Raw genomic sequence first — 18,320 nt, forward strand, 5'->3', positions numbered from 1 at the left:
TAATTGAGCCTGAAGTGCCAAATGGGCGGGGTTCTCCCTATTGGGACTCTCCCATTGGTTCCATTGCGCCAAGCAAGATCAATGAAACCCAGATAAAGCATTTGAATGGAAACAAATATTATTTGAATCCAGGTCCTATAGAAATATAATTGCTACAACAGACATTCAAGTCAATAAATGTTGTCTGATGGGTGGCTTGACGGCGATTGAGTGTACCCATAAGTGTACCAGTCAAATTGCCCTTGTCCCTTCTAGTAATTATATCTCTATGTCTGTACCTCTGTGTGATCTCCAGGTGTTCCACAAGATCATCACCAGCGGCCACCAGCGTCTACAGCCTCTTTTTGACTGCCTGCTCACCATCGTAGTGAATGGCGAGTATCTCTGCACTGGCTCCATCTGCTGGTCAAATATGCACATGGTTCTTTATTTATTTATTCAACCTTCATTTAACCAGGAAAGTCCCATTGAGAAACGTAGTCTATTTTACAAAAGAGACCTGGCCAAGAAGGCAGCAGTAGTCATTACAGCGTTACAACGTTACATTACAGCAGTAGTCATTACAGCATTACATTACAGCAGAAGTCATTACAGCGTTACATTACAGCAGTAGTCATTACAGCGTTACATTACAGTGGTAGTCATTACAGTGTTACATTACAGCAGTAGTCATTACAGTGTTACAGCGTTACATTACAGCAGTAGTCATTACATCGTTACCTTACAGTGTTACAGCGTTACATTACAGCAATAGTCATTAGTGTTACAGCGTTACATTAGTGTTACAGCGTTACATTACAGTGTTACAGCGTTACATTACAGTGTTACAGCGTTACATTACAGCAGTAGTCATTACAGCATTACATTACAGCAGAAGTCATTACAGCGTTACATTACAGCAGTAGTCATTACAGCGTTACATTAGTGGTAGTCATTACAGTGTTACATTACAGCAGTAGTCATTACAGTGTTACAGCGTTACATTACAGCAGTAGTCATTACATCGTTACCTTACAGTGTTACAGCGTTACATTACAGCAGTAGTCATTAGTGTTACAGCGTTACATTACAGTGTTACAGCGTTACATTACAGTGTTACAGCGTTACATTACAGTGTTACAGCGTTACATTACAGCAGTAGTCATTACAGTGTTATATTACAGCAGTAGTCATTACATCGTTACATTACAGCAGTAGTCATTACAGCGTTACATTACAGCAGTAGTCATTACAGTGTTACATTACAGCAGTAGTCATTAGTGTTACATTACAGCAGTAGTCATTACAGCGTTACATTACAGCAGTAGTCATTACAGTGTTACAGCGTTACACTACAGCAGTAGTCATTACAGCGTTACATTACAGTGTTACAGCGTTACATTACAGCAGTAGTCATTACTGTTACAGCGTTACATTACAGTGTTACAGCGTTACATTACAGCAGTAGTCATTACAGTGTTACAGCGTTACATTACAGCAGTAGTCATTACAGCGTTACATTACAGTGTTACAGCGTTACATTACAGAAGTAGTCATTACAGTGTTACATTACAGTGTTACAGCGTTACATTACAGCAGTAGTCATTACAGCATTACATTACAGTGTTACAGCATTACATTACAGTGTTACAGCGTTACATTACAGCAGTAGTCATTACATTGTTACATTACAGCAGTAGTCATTACAGTGTTACAGCGTTACATTACAGCAGTAGTCATTACAGTGTTACATTACAGTGTTACAGCGTTACATTACAGCAGTAGTCATTACAGCGTTACATTACAGCAGTAGTCCTTACAGCGTTACATTACAGCAGTAGTCCTTACAGCGTTACATTACAGCAGTAGTCATTACAGCGTTACATTACAGCAGTAGTCATTACAGCGTTACATTACAGTGTTACAGCGTTACATTACAGAAGTAGTCATTACAGCGTTACAGCGTTACATTACAATGTTACAGCGTTACATTACAGCAGTAGTCATTACAGTGTTACAGCGTTACATTACAGCAGTAGTCATTACAGCGTTACATTACAGCAGTAGTCATTACAGTGTTACAGCGTTACATTACAGCAGTAGTCATTACAGCGTTACATTACAGTGTTACAGCGTTACATTACAGCAATAGTCCTTACAGCGTTACATTACAGCAGTAGTCATTACAGCGTTACATTACAGCAGTAGTCATTACAGTGTTACATTACAGCAGTAGTCCTTACAGCGTTACATTACAGCAGTAGTCATTACAGCGTTACATTACAGCAGTAGTCCTTACAGCGTTACAGCGTTACATTACAGCAGTAGTCCTTACAGCGTTACATTACAGCAGTAGTCATTACAGCGTTACATTACAGCAGTAGTCATTACAGCGTTACATTACAGCAGTAGTCATTACAGCGTTACATTACAGCAGTAGTCATTACAGCGTTACATTACAGCAGTAGTCCTTACAGCGTTACAGCGTTACATTACAGCAGTAGTCCTTACAGTGTTACATTACAGCAGTAGTCCTTACAGCGTTACATTACAGCAGTAGTCATTACAGCGTTACAGCGTTACATTACAGTGTTACAGCGTTACATTACAGTGTTACAGCGTTACATTACAGTGTTACAGCGTTACATTACAGCAGTAGTCATTACAGCGTTACATTACAGCAGTAGTCATTACAGCGTTACAACATTACATTACAGCAGTAGTCATTACAGCGTTACATTACAGCAGTAGTCATTACAGCGTTACATTACAGCAGTAGTCATTACAGCGTTACATTACAGCAGTAGTCATTACAGCGTTACAACATTTAAAACATACAGTAGGCTACAATCGGCACAGCAACACGTCATCATGAGACAATCCGGTCCACAGGAAACATCTACACTCCTTTTTGTAACCTCAGCCTCACAGAAAGTTCTGAGGTATTGAACAGTTCAATATTACATTACTTTGGGACAGTCCCTGAGATCACCTTAAACACCCAAACAGATGTACTCATTAAGTAATTCTTAGATGCTGTACATGCATATTGAGATGTTACTTGCTTTTTAGTCTAGCTAGGATTAGGCTCAATCTGTGGTCACAATGTACAGTATCTCTACAAATGAATCCTCCTCCCTCTCCTCCACAGTGTCTCTCGACCTGAATGACTTCTCCTCCCTCTCCTCCACAGTGTCTCCCTACCTGAATGATTCCTTCTCCCACTCCTCCACAGTGTCTCACTACCTGAATGACTCCTCCTCCCTCTCCTCAACAGTGTCTCCCTACCTGAATGACTTCTCCTCCTTCTCCTCCACAGTGTCTCCCTACCTGAATGACTTCTTCTCCCTCTCCTCCACAGTGTCTCCCTACCTGAATGACTCCTCCTCCCTCTCCTCCACAGTGTCTCCCTACCTGAATGACTTCTCCTCCCTCTCCTCCACAGTGTCTCCCTACCTGAATGATTCCTTCTCCCTCTCCTCCACAGTGTCTCCCTACCTGAATGACTCCTCCTCCCTCTCCTCCACAGTGTCTCCGTATCCGAATGACTTCTCCTCCCTCCCCTCCACAGTGTCTCCCTACCTGAATGACTCCTTCTCCCCCTCCTCCACAGTGTCTGAATGACTCCTCCTCCCTCTCCTCCACAGTGTCTCCCTACCTGAATGACTTCTCCTCCCTCTCCTCCACAGTGTCTCCCTACCTGAATGACTTCTCCTCCCTCTCCTCCACAGTGTCTCCCTACCTGAAGAGTCTGTCAATGGTTGCAGCCAACAAACTGCTCCACCTCTTGGAAGCCTTCTCCACCAACTGGTTCCTCTTCTCCGCCTCCCAGAACCACCATCTTGTCTTCTTCCTGCTGGAGGCCTTCAACAACATCATCCAGTACCAGTTTGATGGTGAGAGGACCAGTGTTTACCCAGCCTGCTCCTCTCAGAACACGTTACATGTCTGACTCCGTAGAATAGCATAAGACTGTGTTTAGTCCTGCCAGAGTCTGATCTGTTGGTATTGCTGTTGACTCTGGACCACAGATACCGGCTAGTGACGGGGGTTTGAGTCTGTCTCTGCCACTCTCCTACCTGGGCCCCTCTATAATCTATTTCCAGGCTCTCAATTCCTCACTGTTCCATGGATAAATAAATACAATATGAAAGGGAATTGTATTTAGTCTATTTATGTGTTTCTTACTTTCTGTGGGTTCAGTCAGTAGAAGGACTATTCACTGCCTGCCTTTGATGTGCTGCTGTGTCGTATCAATGTAACCCTCATAAACCCTGACTCTTAAATCTTCCAGGAAACTGTAACCTAGTCTACGCCATTATCCGCAAACGCAACTTGTTCCATCAGTTGGCCAACCTGCCGTCCGACCCCGCCTCCATCCAGAAGGCCTTGCTGAGGAAGAGAAAGTCACCGGATGCCATCACCGGCATCTCCCGTACCAGCTCCCAGGAAACGGTGTCCATGGAGGGTTCCCGTCCGGCCGTCCCCGCCGAGCCAGGAACGCTGAAGACCAGCCTGGTCGCTATACCAGGTGCACCACCGATCCATAACTATAACAACTTATATACAGTGCCTTCGGAAAGTATTCAGACCCCTTGACTTTATCCACATTTTGTTAGGTTACAGCCTTATTCTAAAATTGATTAAATCCTCATCAATTTACACACAATACCCTATAATAGCAAAGAAAAAACATTTTTTTATACATTTTTGCTAATTTATAAAAAAATTAAATGAGATATCACATTTACATAAGTATTCAGACCCTTAAACTCAGTACCTAGTTGAAGCACCTTTGGCAGCGATTACAGCCTCGAGTCTTCTTGGGTATGACTCTACAAGCTTGGTACACCTGTATTTGGGGAGTTTCTCCCATTCTTCACTGTAGATCCTCTGTAGATCCTCTCTTATTTTTATTTCACCTTTATTTAACCACAACCTTTATTTAATTTACAACTGCGACCTGGCCAAGATAAAGCAATGCCTCTATCAGGTTGAATGGGGAGCAATGCTGCACAGCTATATTCATGTCTCTCCAAAGATGTTAGATCGGGTTCAAGTCCGGACTGTGGCTGGGCCACACAAGGACATTCAGAGACTTGTCCCAAAGCCAGTCCTGCGTTGTCTTGGCTGCTTAGCGTCGTTGTCCTGTTGGAAGGTGAACCTTCACCCCAGTCTGAGGTCCTAAGCGTTCTGGAGCAGGTTTTCATCAAGGATCTCCGTTCATCTTTGCCTCGATCCTGACTAGTCTCCTAGATCCTGCCACTGGAAAACATCCCCACAGCATGAAGCTGCCACCACCATGCTTCACCGTAGGGATGGTGCCAGGTTTCCTCCAGGTGTGAAGCTTGCTATTAGTTCAATCTTGGTTTCATCAGATCAGAGAATCTTGTTTCTCATGGTCTGAGTGTCTTTAGTGGTCATTTGGCAAACTCCAAGCGGGCTGTCATGTACCGTTTACTGAGGAGTGGCTTCCGTCTGGCCACTCTACCATAAAGGCCTAATTAGAGTACTGCTGCAGAGATTGTTGTCCTTCTGGAAGCTTCTCCCATCTCCAGAGAGGAACTCTAGAGCTCTGTCAGAGTGACCATTGGGTTCTTAGTCACCTCCCTGATCAAGCCCTTTCTCCCCTGATTGCTCAGTTTTGCCGGGTGGCCAGCTCTAGGAAGAGTCTTTGGTGGTTCTTAACTTCTTCCATTTAAGAATGATGGAGGCCACTGTGTTCTTGGGGACCTTCAATGCTGCAGAAATGTTTTGGTACCCTTCCTAGATCTGTGCCTCGACACAATCCAGTCTCTGGAGCTCTAAGGACAATTCCTTCAACCTCATGGCTTGATATTTGCTCTGACATGCACTGTCAATTGTGGGACCTTATAGAGACAGGTGTGTGCCTTTCCAAATCATGTCCAATCAATTAGATTTTACACAGGTGGACTCCAATCAAGTTGTAGAAACATCTCAAGGATGATCAATGGAAACAGAATACAGCTGAGCTCAAATCCGAGTCTCGTAGCAAAGAGTCTGAATACTTCTGTAAACAATGTATTTCTGTTGTATTTTATTTCTTTCATATTTTTTTTTACTGCAACATTTCCTCTCAGCGCCATGGCAGAATATGTAGAATCGCTGGAAATTAGTTTTGTAACCAACATTTCCTCTCAGCTCCATGGCAGAATATGTAGAATCGCTGGAAATTAGTTTTGTAACCAACATTTCCTCTCAGCGCCATGGCAGAATATGTAGAATCGCTGGAAATTAGTTTTGTAACCAACATTTCCTCTCAGCTCCATGGCAGAATATGTAGAATCGCTGGAAATTAGTTTTGTAACCAACATTTCCTCTCAGCTCCATGGCAGAATATGTAGAATCGCTGGAAATGAGTTTTGTAACCAACATTTCCTCTCAGCTCCATGGCAGAATATGTAGAATCGCTGGAAATTAGTTTTGTAACCAACATTTCCTCTCAGCTCCATGGCAGAATATATAGAATCGCTGGAAATTAGTTTTGTAACCAACATTTCCTCTCAGCTCCATGGCAGAATATGTAGAATCGCTGGAAATTAGTTTTGTAACCAACATTTCCTCTCAGCTCCATGGCAGAATATATAGAATCGCTGGAAATTAGTTTTGTAACCAACATTTCCTCTCAGCTCCATGGCAGAATATGTAGAATCGCTGGAAATTAGTTTTGTAACCAACATTTCCTCTCAGCTCCATGGCAGAATATGTAGAATCGCTGGAAATTAGTTTTGTAACCAACATTTCCTCTCAGCTCCATGGCAGAATATGTAGAATCGCTGGAAATTAGTTTTGTAACCAACATTTCCTCTCAGCTCTATGGCAGAATATATAGAATCGCTGGAAAAGTGCTTTAAAATTGCAACATTTTCTCTCAGCTCCATAGCAAAATGTGTAGAATTGCAGGAAATTAACTTTAAAATGGCAAAAATGTATCTCGGGTCTATGGACAAATACTGAGAATTGCAATAACTACTGTATCTATAACTACTATCTGAACACTACCAGGATTCTATACCAAATACACAACCTATCTATAACTACTATCTGAACACTACTAGGTACAATAACTACTGTATCTATAACTACTATCTGAACACTACCAGGATTCTATACCAAATACACAACCTATCTATAACTACTATCTGAACACTACCAGGTACAATAACTACTGTATCTATAACTACTATCTGAACACTACCAGGTACAATAACTACTGTATCTATAACTACTATCTGAACACTACCAGGATTCTATACCAAATACACAACCTATCTATAACTACTATCTGAACACTACCAGGTACAATAACTACTGTATCTATAACTACTATCTGAACACTACCAGGATTCTATACCAAATACACAACCTATCTATAACTACTATCTGAACACTACCAGGTACAATAACTACTGTATCTATAACTACTATCTGAACACTACTAGGATTCTATACCAGATACACAACCTATCTATAACTACTATCTGAACACTACCAGGTACAATAACTACTGTATCTATAACTACTATCTGAACACTACCAGGATTCTATACCAAATACACAACCTATCTATAACTACTATCTGAACACTACTAGGTACAATAACTACTGTATCTATAACTACTATCTGAACACTACCAGGATTCTATACCAAATACACAACCTATCTATAACTACTATCTGAACACTACCAGGTACAATAACTACTGTATCTATAACTACTATCTGAACACTACCAGGATTCTATACCAGATACACGACCTATCTATAACTACTATCTGAACACTACTAGGTACAATAACTACTGTATCTATAACTACTATCTGAACACTACCAGGTACAATAACTACTGTATCTATAACTACTATCTGAACACTACCAGGTACAATAACTACTGTATCTATAACTACTATCTGAACACTACCAGGATTCTATACCAAATACACAACCTATCTATAACTACTATCTGAACACTACCAGGTACAATAACTACTGTATCTATAACTACTATCTGAACACTACCAGGATTCTATACCAGATACACAACCTATCTATAACTACTATCTGAACACTACCAGGTACAATAACTACTGTATCTATAACTACTATCTGAACACTACCAGGATTCTATACCAAATACACAACCTATCTATAACTACTATCTGAACACTACTAGGTACAATAACTACTGTATCTATAACTACTATCTGAACACTACCAGGATTCTATACCAAATACACAACCTATCTATAACTACTATCTGAACACTACCAGGTACAATAACTACTGTATCTATAACTACTATCTGAACACTACCAGGATTCTATACCAGATACACGACCTATCTATAACTACTATCTGAACACTACTAGGTACAATAACTACTGTATCTATAACTACTATCTGAACACTACCAGGTACAATAACTACTGTATCTATAACTACTATCTGAACACTACCAGGTACACAACCTATCTATAACTACTATCTGAACACTACCAGGTACAATAACTACTGTATCTATAACTACTATCTGAACACTACCAGGTACAATAACTACTGTATCTATAACTACTATCTGAACACTACCAGGTACAATAACTACTGTATCTATAACTACTATCTGAACACTGCCAGGTACACAACCTATCTATAACTACTATCTGAACACTACCAGGTACAAAACTACTGTATCTATAACTACTATCTGAACACTACCAGGTACACAACCTATCTATAACTACTATCTGAACACTACCAGGTACAAAACTACTGTATCTATAACTACTATCTGAACACTACCAGGTACAAAACTACTGTATCTATAACTACTATATGAACACTACCAGGTACAATAACTACTGTATCTATAACTACTATCTGAACACTACCAGGTACAATAACTACTGTATCTATAACTACTATCTGAACACTGCCAGGTACACAACCTATCTATAACTACTATCTGAACACTACCAGGTACAATAACTACTGTATCTATAACTACTATCTGAACACTACCAGGTACAATAACTACTGTATCTATAACTACTATCTGAACACTACCAGGTATACAACCTATCTATAACTACTATCTGAACACTACCAGGTACAATAACTACTGTATCTATAACTACTATCTGAACACTACCAGGTACACAACCTATCTATAACTACTATCTGAACACTACCAGGTACAATAACTACTGTATCTATAACTACTATCTGAACACTACCAGGTACAATAACTACTGTATCTATAACTACTATCTGAACACTACCAGGTACACAACCTATCTATAACTACTATCTGAACACTACCAGGTACAATAACTACTGTATCTATAACTACTATATGAACACTACCAGGTACAATAACTACTGTATCTATAACTACTATCTGAACACTACCAGGTACAATAACTACTGTATCTATAACTACTATCTGAACACTACCAGGTACACAACCTATCTATAACTACTATCTGAACACTACCAGGTACAATAACTACTGTATCTATAACTACTATCTGAACACTACCAGGTACAATAACTACTGTATCTATAACTACTATCTGAACACTACCAGGTACACAACCTATCTATAACTACTATCTGAACACTACCAGGTACAATAACTACTGTATCTATAACTACTATCTGAACACTACCAGGTACAATAACTGCTGTATCTATAACTACTATCTGAACACTACCAGGTACAATAACTACTGTATCTATAACTACTATCTGAACACTACCAGGTACACAACCTATCTATAACTACTATCTGAACACTACCAGGTACAATAACTACTGTATCTATAACTACTATCTGAACACTACCAGGTACAATAACTGCTGTATCTATAACTACTATCTGAACACTACCAGGTACAATAACTACTGTATCTATAACTACTATCTGAACACTACCAGGTACACAACCTATCTATAACTACTATCTGAACACTACCAGGTACAATAACTACTGTATCTATAACTACTATCTGAACACTGCCAGGTACACAACCTATCTATAACTACTATCTGAACACTACCAGGTACAAAACTACTGTATCTATAACTACTATCTGAACACTACCAGGTACAATAACTACTGTATCTATAACTACTATCTGAACACTACCAGGTACAATAACTACTGTATCTATAACTACTATCTGAACACTACCAGGTACAATAACTACTGTATCTATAACTACTATCTGAACACTACCAGGTACACAACCTATCTATAACTACTATCTGAACACTACCAGGTACAATAACTACTGTATCTATAACTACTATCTGAACACTACCAGGTACAATAACTGCTGTATCTATAACTACTATCTGAACACTACCAGGTACAATAACTACTGTATCTATAACTACTATCTGAACACTACTAGGTGCAATAACTACTGTATCTATAACTACTATCTGAGCACTACCAGGATTCTATACCAGATACACAACTGCACCTCCCCCATATGGACTCTCTCAACACAACAGTTATCATCCAGTGGGGTGTCATAGTTTTGTATGAACTGACATATAGCGTCAGTCCCTTCAGGACCACAAAGGAAATATAACTCTGTCTTTATTGTGCTATCTCTGTCACGTTCGGAGCACCTTTGTACTGTGTGGATTGTTTTACTGTGCAGTCAAATCAATCCCTGTCTGCAGCCATTGACAAACTGACCGAGAAGTCTCAGGTGTCAGAGGATGGCACCATGATCTCTGTGCTGAAGATGGAGCATTCACACGCATCACACCACACACCCCAGGCTGACCACACAACCCAGGCTGACCACACACCCCAGGCTGTCCACGGCGCCATTGTAGGGGCCAGCGACACAGAGTCTGTTTCTGGAAGGGACAATGAGGTAAGTGTGTGTGTGTGTGTGTGTGCGTGTGTGTGTGCGTGCGTGCGTGCGTGCATGCGCGTGCGTGTGTGTGTATCAGTCATCAGTGTTCTATGTTCTCAGGATGTTTTCTACACTGAGGCAGAGATGGAGAGAAGGCGCATGTCAAGCACATCATCCACCATCTCCTGTACCTCTCAGTCTCACTGGGCCCCTACACCAGACTGGGTGAGTAGGTATCAATCTCACTGGTCCCTACACCAGACTGGGTGAGTAGGTATCAATCTCACTGGTCCCTACACCAGACTGGGTGAGTAGGTATCAATCTCACTGGTCCCTACACCAGGCTGGGTGAATAGGTATCAATCTCACTGGTCCCCTACACCAGACTGGGTGAGTAGGTATCAATCTCACTGGTCCCTACACCAGACTGGGTGAGTAGGTATCAATCTCACTGGTCCTCTACACCAGACTGGGTGAGTAGGTATCAATCTCACTGATCCCTACACCAGACTGGGTGAGTAGGTATCAATCTCACTGGTCCTCTACACCAGACTGGGTGAGTAGGTATCAATCTCACTGGTCCTCTACACCAGACTGGGTGAGTAGGTATCAATCTCACTGGTCCTCTACACCAGACTGGATGAGTAGGTATCAATCTCACTGGTCCTCTACACCAGACTGGGTGAGTAGGTATCAATCTCACTGGTCCTCTACACCAGACTGGGTGAGTAGGTATCAATCTCACTGGTCCCTACACCAGACTGGGTGAGTAGGTATCAATCTCACTGATCCCTACACCAGACTGGGTGAGTAGGTATCAATCTCACTGATCCCTACACCAGACTGGTTGAGTAGGTATCAATCTCACTGGTCCTCTACACCAGGCTGGGTGAGTAGGTATCAATCTCACTGGTCCTCTACACCAGACTGGGTGAGTAGGTATCAATTTCACTGATCCCTACACCAGACTGGGTGAGTAGGTATCAATCTCACTGATCCCTACACCAGACTGGATGAGTAGGTATCAATCTCACTGGTCCCTACACCAGACTGGGTGAGTAGGTATCAATCTCACTGGTCCCCTACACCAGACTGGGTGAGTAGGTATCAATCTCACTGGTCCCTACACCAGACTGGGTGAGTAGGTATCAATCTCACTGATCCCTACACCAGACTGGGTGAGTAGGTATCAATCTCACTGGTCCTCTACACCAGACTGGGTGAGTAGGTATCAATCTCACTATTCCCTACACCAGACTGGGTGAGTAGGTATCAATCTCACTGGTCCCTACACCAGACTGGGTGAGTAGGTATCAATCTCACTGGTCCTCTACACCAGACTGGGTGAGTAGGTATCAATCTCACTGGTCCCTACACCAGACTGGGTGAGTAGGTATCAATCTCACTGATCCTCTACACCAGACTGGGTGAGTAGGTATCAATCTCACTGATCCCTACACCAGACTGGATGAGTAGGTATCAATCTCACTGGTCCCTACACCAGACTGGGTGAGTAGGTATCAATCTCACTGGTCCCCTACACCAGACTGGGTGAGTAGGTATCAATCTCACTGGTCCCTACACCAGACTGGGTGAGTAGGTATCAATCTCACTGGTCCTCTACACCAGACTGGATGAGTAGGTATCAATCTCACTGATCCCTACACCAGACTGGGTGAGTAGGTATCAATCTCACTGATCCCTACACCAGACTGGGTGAGTAGGTATCAATCTCACTGATCCCTACACCAGACTGGGTGAGTAGGTATCAATCTCACTGGTCCCTACACCAGACTGGGTGAGTAGGTATCAATCTCACTGGTCCCCTACACCAGACTGGGTGAGTAGGTATCAATCTCACTGGTCCCTACACCAGACTGGGTGAGTAGGTATCAATCTCACTGGTCCCCTACACCAGACTGGGTGAGTAGGTATCAATCTCACTGGTCCCTACACCAGACTGGGTGAGTAGGTATCAATCTCACTATTCCCTACACCAGACTGGGTGAGTAGGTATCAATCTCACTGGTCCCTACACCAGACTGGGTGAGTAGGTATCAATCTCACTGGTCCTCTACACCAGACTGGGTGAGTAGGTATCAATCTCACTGATCCTCTACACCAGACTGGGTGAGTAGGTATCAATCTCACTGGTCCTCTACACCAGACTGGATGAGTAGGTATCAATCTCACTGATCCTCTACACCAGACTGGGTGAGTAGGTATCAATCTCACTGGTCCCTACACCAGACTGGGTGAGTAGGTATCAATCTCACTGGTCCCTACACCAGACTGGGTGAGTAGGTATCAATCTCACTGGTCCCTACACCAGACTGGGTGAGTAGGTATCAATCTCACTGATCCCCTACACCAGACTGGGTGAGTAGGTATCAATCTCACTGATCCCTACACCAGACTGGGTGAGTAGGTATCAATCTCACTGGTCCTCTACACCAGACTGGGTGAGTAGGTATCAATCTCACTGATCCCCTACACCAGACTGGGTGAGTAGGTATCAATCTCACTGGTCCTCTACACCAGACTGGGTGAGTAGGTATCAATCTCACTGGTCCTCTACACCAGACTGGGTGAGTAGGTATCAATCTCACTGGTCCTCTACACCAGACTGGGTGAGTAGGTATCAATCTCACTGGTCCCTACACCAGACTGGGTGAGTAGTTTTAATAGTAAAATGAAATATTGTCATTTAGAAGACGGTTTTATTCAAGGCCACTTAAAGAACTGTCAACATAGACAGTGAATGTGGGACTCAAACCCACAACCCTGGTGTTGCCATGGCCACACTAACCCACAACCCTGGTGTTGCCATGGCCACACTAACCCACAACCCTGGTGTTGCCATGGCCACACTAACCCACAACCCTGGTGTTGCCATGGCCACACTCTAACCCACAGATCCATTCTAGATAGAACCCTCTGCAAAGGGTTTTATCCAGCACCAAAAATGGTTCCCTTATGAGGACAAACTGAAGAACCCTGTAATGGTTCTACTTAGCACCTTTTGTTCTAAGAGTGTGACGTGTCCCTTCCTTCTCCCTCAGGTCCTCTCCTGGAAGTGTAAGCTCCCCCTACAGACCATAATGCGTCTGCTGCAGGTGCTGGTCCCACAGGTTGAGAAGATCTGTATCGACAAGTAAGTCAAACATCACTGGTCATATTGGTCATCAAAGGTTTACTTCTATGAAGTGTCAGTAGATGCTGTGAAGTTATTTTATTATATATATTATACGTTATAATATTATATATATTATAAGTTATTTTATTATTTTTCTAACTTTGCTCCCAACCCCTTCATACAACACACACCATCCATTTTGGAAGAAACACTTTAATGACTGATGATATTTAAATATCTGTTTTTATGTATGTGGAGCCAAAAATATATTTTCCCTCTCTCTCAGAGGTTTGACAGACGAGTCTGAGATCCTGAAGTTCCTCCAGCATGGTACCCTGGTGGGCCTCCTGCCCGTCCCCCATCCCATCCTCATCCGGAAGTACCAGGCCAACGCCGGCACGGCCATGTGGTTCCGCACCTACATGTGGGGAGTGGTCTACCTGCGGTGAGTAGGGCATGATGGGAGCTGTAGTCCTATGGTATTTCACTCATTTTCATGATTCATGTGGGGTTTCATCCGTGTACTTCTTTCTTCTGGGATGTGTTCATTTGGCAACAAACAGAAGAAAATGAATTAAGCAGGGAGGGACTTCCTGAACATTTTTCAAATGTTCCAATGCGTTCTCTCTTCGTCTTAGATCTAAGAGGAAATAGTCTTCCAATGTATTTAACAGTTGAAACCTTTGTCTCCACAGCAACGTGGACCCGCCCATCTGGTACGACACGGACGTACGTCTCTTTGAGATCCAGAAGATGTAGATAACAGGAAAGAGATGTTGACTGAACATGGGACTACTTCCTGTCTTGTTCCTGCCCCTTCCTCCTACTGGCACTCTCTCCCTTGAACCTCACCTACCTTGAACCTCACCTACCTTCAACTTGCCTCATCATCATCATGCTTGCCCCTCACACCTTCTCTTTGACTTTCCCCCGGTTGTGCAAACGTAATGTGGACAATATTGAGAAAGGGGGGGGATAGCTAGCACCTACTCCAAAAGCAGGAGGTTGAGTTGTACAGGGTTCAAATTACAGGGGGGCTAAGAGGGGCTGGGCACCCCTTTTACAAATCAGGACCCCCCTTTTACAAATCAGGACCCCATATCAGAATTGAAATATCTATGTGAAGCCATACCAGAAGTGTCAAAGACATAAACAATGGGCACCCACAAGGGTCAATGTGTAATTCAAACCCCTAGACATGGATGAGGATAGAACTATTATCTACACTGTGTAAGTACACCCTGAAACCTCAAGACTACAGAATGTCTGTCAAAGCACTGAGACATTAGTGTTAGCAAGCAAACTGTCTTTCCGTCTCCCTTCCTATTCATGGACTCCATGTTAAAGCTCTGTGTGAAAATCAGCTTTGATGGAGAGAGTGATGGAGAGAGTATGGAGAGAGTGGATGGAGAGTGATGGAGAGAGTGATGGAGAGAGTATGGAGAGAGTGATGGAGAGAGTGATGGAGAGAGTGGTGGAGAGAGTGATGGAGAGAGTATGGAGAGAGTGATGGAGAGAGTATGGAGAGAGTGATGGAGAGAGTATGGAGAGAGTGATGGAGAGAGTGATGGAGAGAGTGGATGGAGAGTGATGGAGAGAGTGATGGAGAGAGTATGGAGAGAGTGATGGAGAGAGTGATGGAGAGAGTATGGAGAGAGTGATGGAGAGAGTGATGGAGAGAGTGATTGGAAGAGTATGGGAGACATTGGTTACACTTTATTATATGACCTTTATGAAGACATTATATAAACTTATACATGTTCAGAAATTATTATACATTTGTAGGAATTCCAATGCTTCTAAATACAGAAATGTTTACTGTTGCTTATTCATGAAATGTATTATAAAGTGTCAAAATTACACTTTTAGATAGCAGCCTAAAATATTATTGGATGGCATTGCTATTTCACATGAATTGTATTTGACACATTAAAGTGAGAACGTGTCATGTTGTGAAATTGCACTTCCTCCAATGAGACCTTACTGCTGTGTTCTTTGTAAAGTGGCAATGTGACAAGGGATTGTATCTTGTCAAGAACTTGAAAAGGACACTATTGTCTGTTCCAGACTGAAAGAAACAAATATCCAAACTGACTTTATGTTACTGTGTAAAAGTCAATGGCTATATCTTACATGTACATTGTTATATTTGTCTGCATATCATTCTGCAATCAGCATTGTCGACTGTAAATACTGTGTTTGATGTTTAAAGTAGTATTTTTTTCTTGAATTATACAGAATATTATATTATAAACTATTCATAAAGGAACCAGCAAAGCCTTTCAATTATTTTATTTGTATTAATTAAGGATCCCATTAGTTCCTGCCAAGGCAGCAGTTACTCTTCCTGGGGTCTAGCAACATTAAGGCACTTATATACAATTTAAAATATTTAATGACATTACATTTCATAACGCTTTTCACCACATATTAAGTGTGTTCCCTCAGGTCTCTACTACCACATATTTACATGACAAAATCCATATGTAAGTGTGTGTAGAGTGTATCTTACTATGTGTAAGTGTGTGTCTGTACCTTTGTGTGTGTCTCTTCACAGTCCCCACTCTTCCATTAGGTGTATTTTTACCTGCTTTTTAAATCTGATTCTACTGTTTGCATCAGTTACCGGATGTGGAATAGAGTTCCATGTAGCCATGGCTCTACATAAAACTGTGCCTCCCATAGTCTGTTCTGGACATGGGGACTATGAAGAGGCCTCTGGTGGCATGTTTTGTGGGGTATGCATGGGTTTCCGAGCTGTGTGCTAGTATATTAAACAGAGAGCTCAGTGCATTCAGCATGTCAACACTTCTTACAAAAACAATTAGTGATGAAGTCATTCTCTCCTCCACTTTGAGCCGCCATGAGAGAATCACATGCATATTATTAATGTTAGCTCTTCCTGTACATTTAAGGGCCAGCCATGCTGCCCTGTTCTGAGACAATTGTAGTTTTCAGAGTAACCTCTGTGGCACCTGAACACATGACTGAACAGTAGTCCAGGTGCGACAAAACTCGCCTGTGGGAGCTGCCTTGTTGATAGTGTTGTTAAAAAGGCAGAGGAGCACTTTATTATGGACAGACTTAGCTACTATTGTATCAACATGTTTTGACCATGACAGTTGGTCAACTTGCCTAATTTCCACATTATTTATTGCAATATTTAGTTGAGGTTTAGGATTTAGTGAATGATTTGTCCCAAATTCAATGCTTTTAGTTTTAAAAATATTTAGAACTTATTCCTTGCCACCCATTCTGAAACTAACTGCAGCTCTTTGTTAAGTGTTGCAGTGATTTCACCCACTGTAGTAGCTGATGTGTAGAGTGTTGAGTAATCCGCATACATAGACACACTGGCTTTACTAAAAAGCTAGTGGTATGTCATTAGTAAAGATTGAAAAAAGTAAAGGGCCTAGACAACTGACCTGGGGAATTCCTGATTCTACCTGTATTATGTTGGAGAGGCTTCCATTAAAGAACACCCTCTGTGTTCTGTTTGACAAGTAACTCTTTATCCACAATATAGTTGTCACGGTCGTCGTATGGAGGAGACCAAGGCACAGCGTGGTAAGCCTACATACTTCTTTAATAAAGGAAGAACACTGAACAAACTAACATAATGAACCTTGACGCAAATATGAGTAGTGCAGACAGGAAACTAAACATAGAATAAGAACCCACAAATACCCTGTGGCAAATGGCTACCTAAATATGGTCCCCAATCAGAGACAACGATAGACAGCTGCCTCTGATTGGGAACCAATTCAGGCCACCATATACCTAGACTTACAAAACCCCTTAGATATACAAAAACCTCTAGGCAATACAAAAACTAACATACCCACCCTAGCAACACCCTGATCTGACCAAAATACTAAAGAAAACAAAGATAATTAAGGTCAGGGCGTGACAATAGTAGGGGGTGTAAAGCCATAACACATACGTTTTTCCAGCAGAAGACTATGATCAATAATGTCAAAAGCCACACTGAAGTCTAACAAAACAGCTCCCACAATCTTTGTATCTTCAATTTCTTTCCGCCAATCATCAGTCATTTGTGTAAGTGCCATGCTTGTTGAATGTCCTTCCCTTTAAGCGTGCTTCCCTAAAGTTTACTAAGCGTTGGTAAAAGGCTGATTGGTCGGCTATTTCAGCCAGGACAGGGGGCTTTATTATTCTTGGGTAGCAAAATTACTTTTGCTTCCCTCCTGGCCTGGGGGCACACACCTTCTAGTAGGCTTAGATTGAAGGAATGACAAATAGGAGTGGCAATATTGTCTGCTTTTATTCTGTCATTTTCCATCCAAGTT

The 18,320-nt window shown here is 42.0% G+C and overlaps 1 protein-coding gene across 1 annotated transcript in view; it reads left to right on the top strand.

Moving 5' to 3' along the window:
- hid1a (HID1 domain containing a) overlaps window positions 1-16,287 on the top strand; it is a 47,099-nt gene extending 30,812 nt beyond the window's left edge. Inside the window, exons 12-19 of the mRNA XM_090197416.1 lie at window positions 296-374; window positions 3,711-3,875; window positions 4,274-4,510; window positions 10,693-10,892; window positions 10,995-11,099; window positions 13,937-14,028; window positions 14,297-14,455; window positions 14,706-16,287. Coding sequence (XP_090053542.1) covers window positions 296-374; window positions 3,711-3,875; window positions 4,274-4,510; window positions 10,693-10,892; window positions 10,995-11,099; window positions 13,937-14,028; window positions 14,297-14,455; window positions 14,706-14,769 — 1,101 coding nt within the window. The 3' untranslated portion in view covers window positions 14,770-16,287. The remainder of the gene's footprint in view (window positions 1-295; window positions 375-3,710; window positions 3,876-4,273; window positions 4,511-10,692; window positions 10,893-10,994; window positions 11,100-13,936; window positions 14,029-14,296; window positions 14,456-14,705) is intronic.
- Window positions 16,288-18,320: the final 2,033 nt, after the last annotated feature.

The sequence above is a fragment of the Oncorhynchus mykiss genome, chromosome 13, assembly GCF_057628025.1.
Source record: "Oncorhynchus mykiss isolate SJ-2025 chromosome 13, ASM5762802v1, whole genome shotgun sequence".
Classification (NCBI taxonomy): Eukaryota; Metazoa; Chordata; class Actinopteri; order Salmoniformes; family Salmonidae; genus Oncorhynchus; species Oncorhynchus mykiss.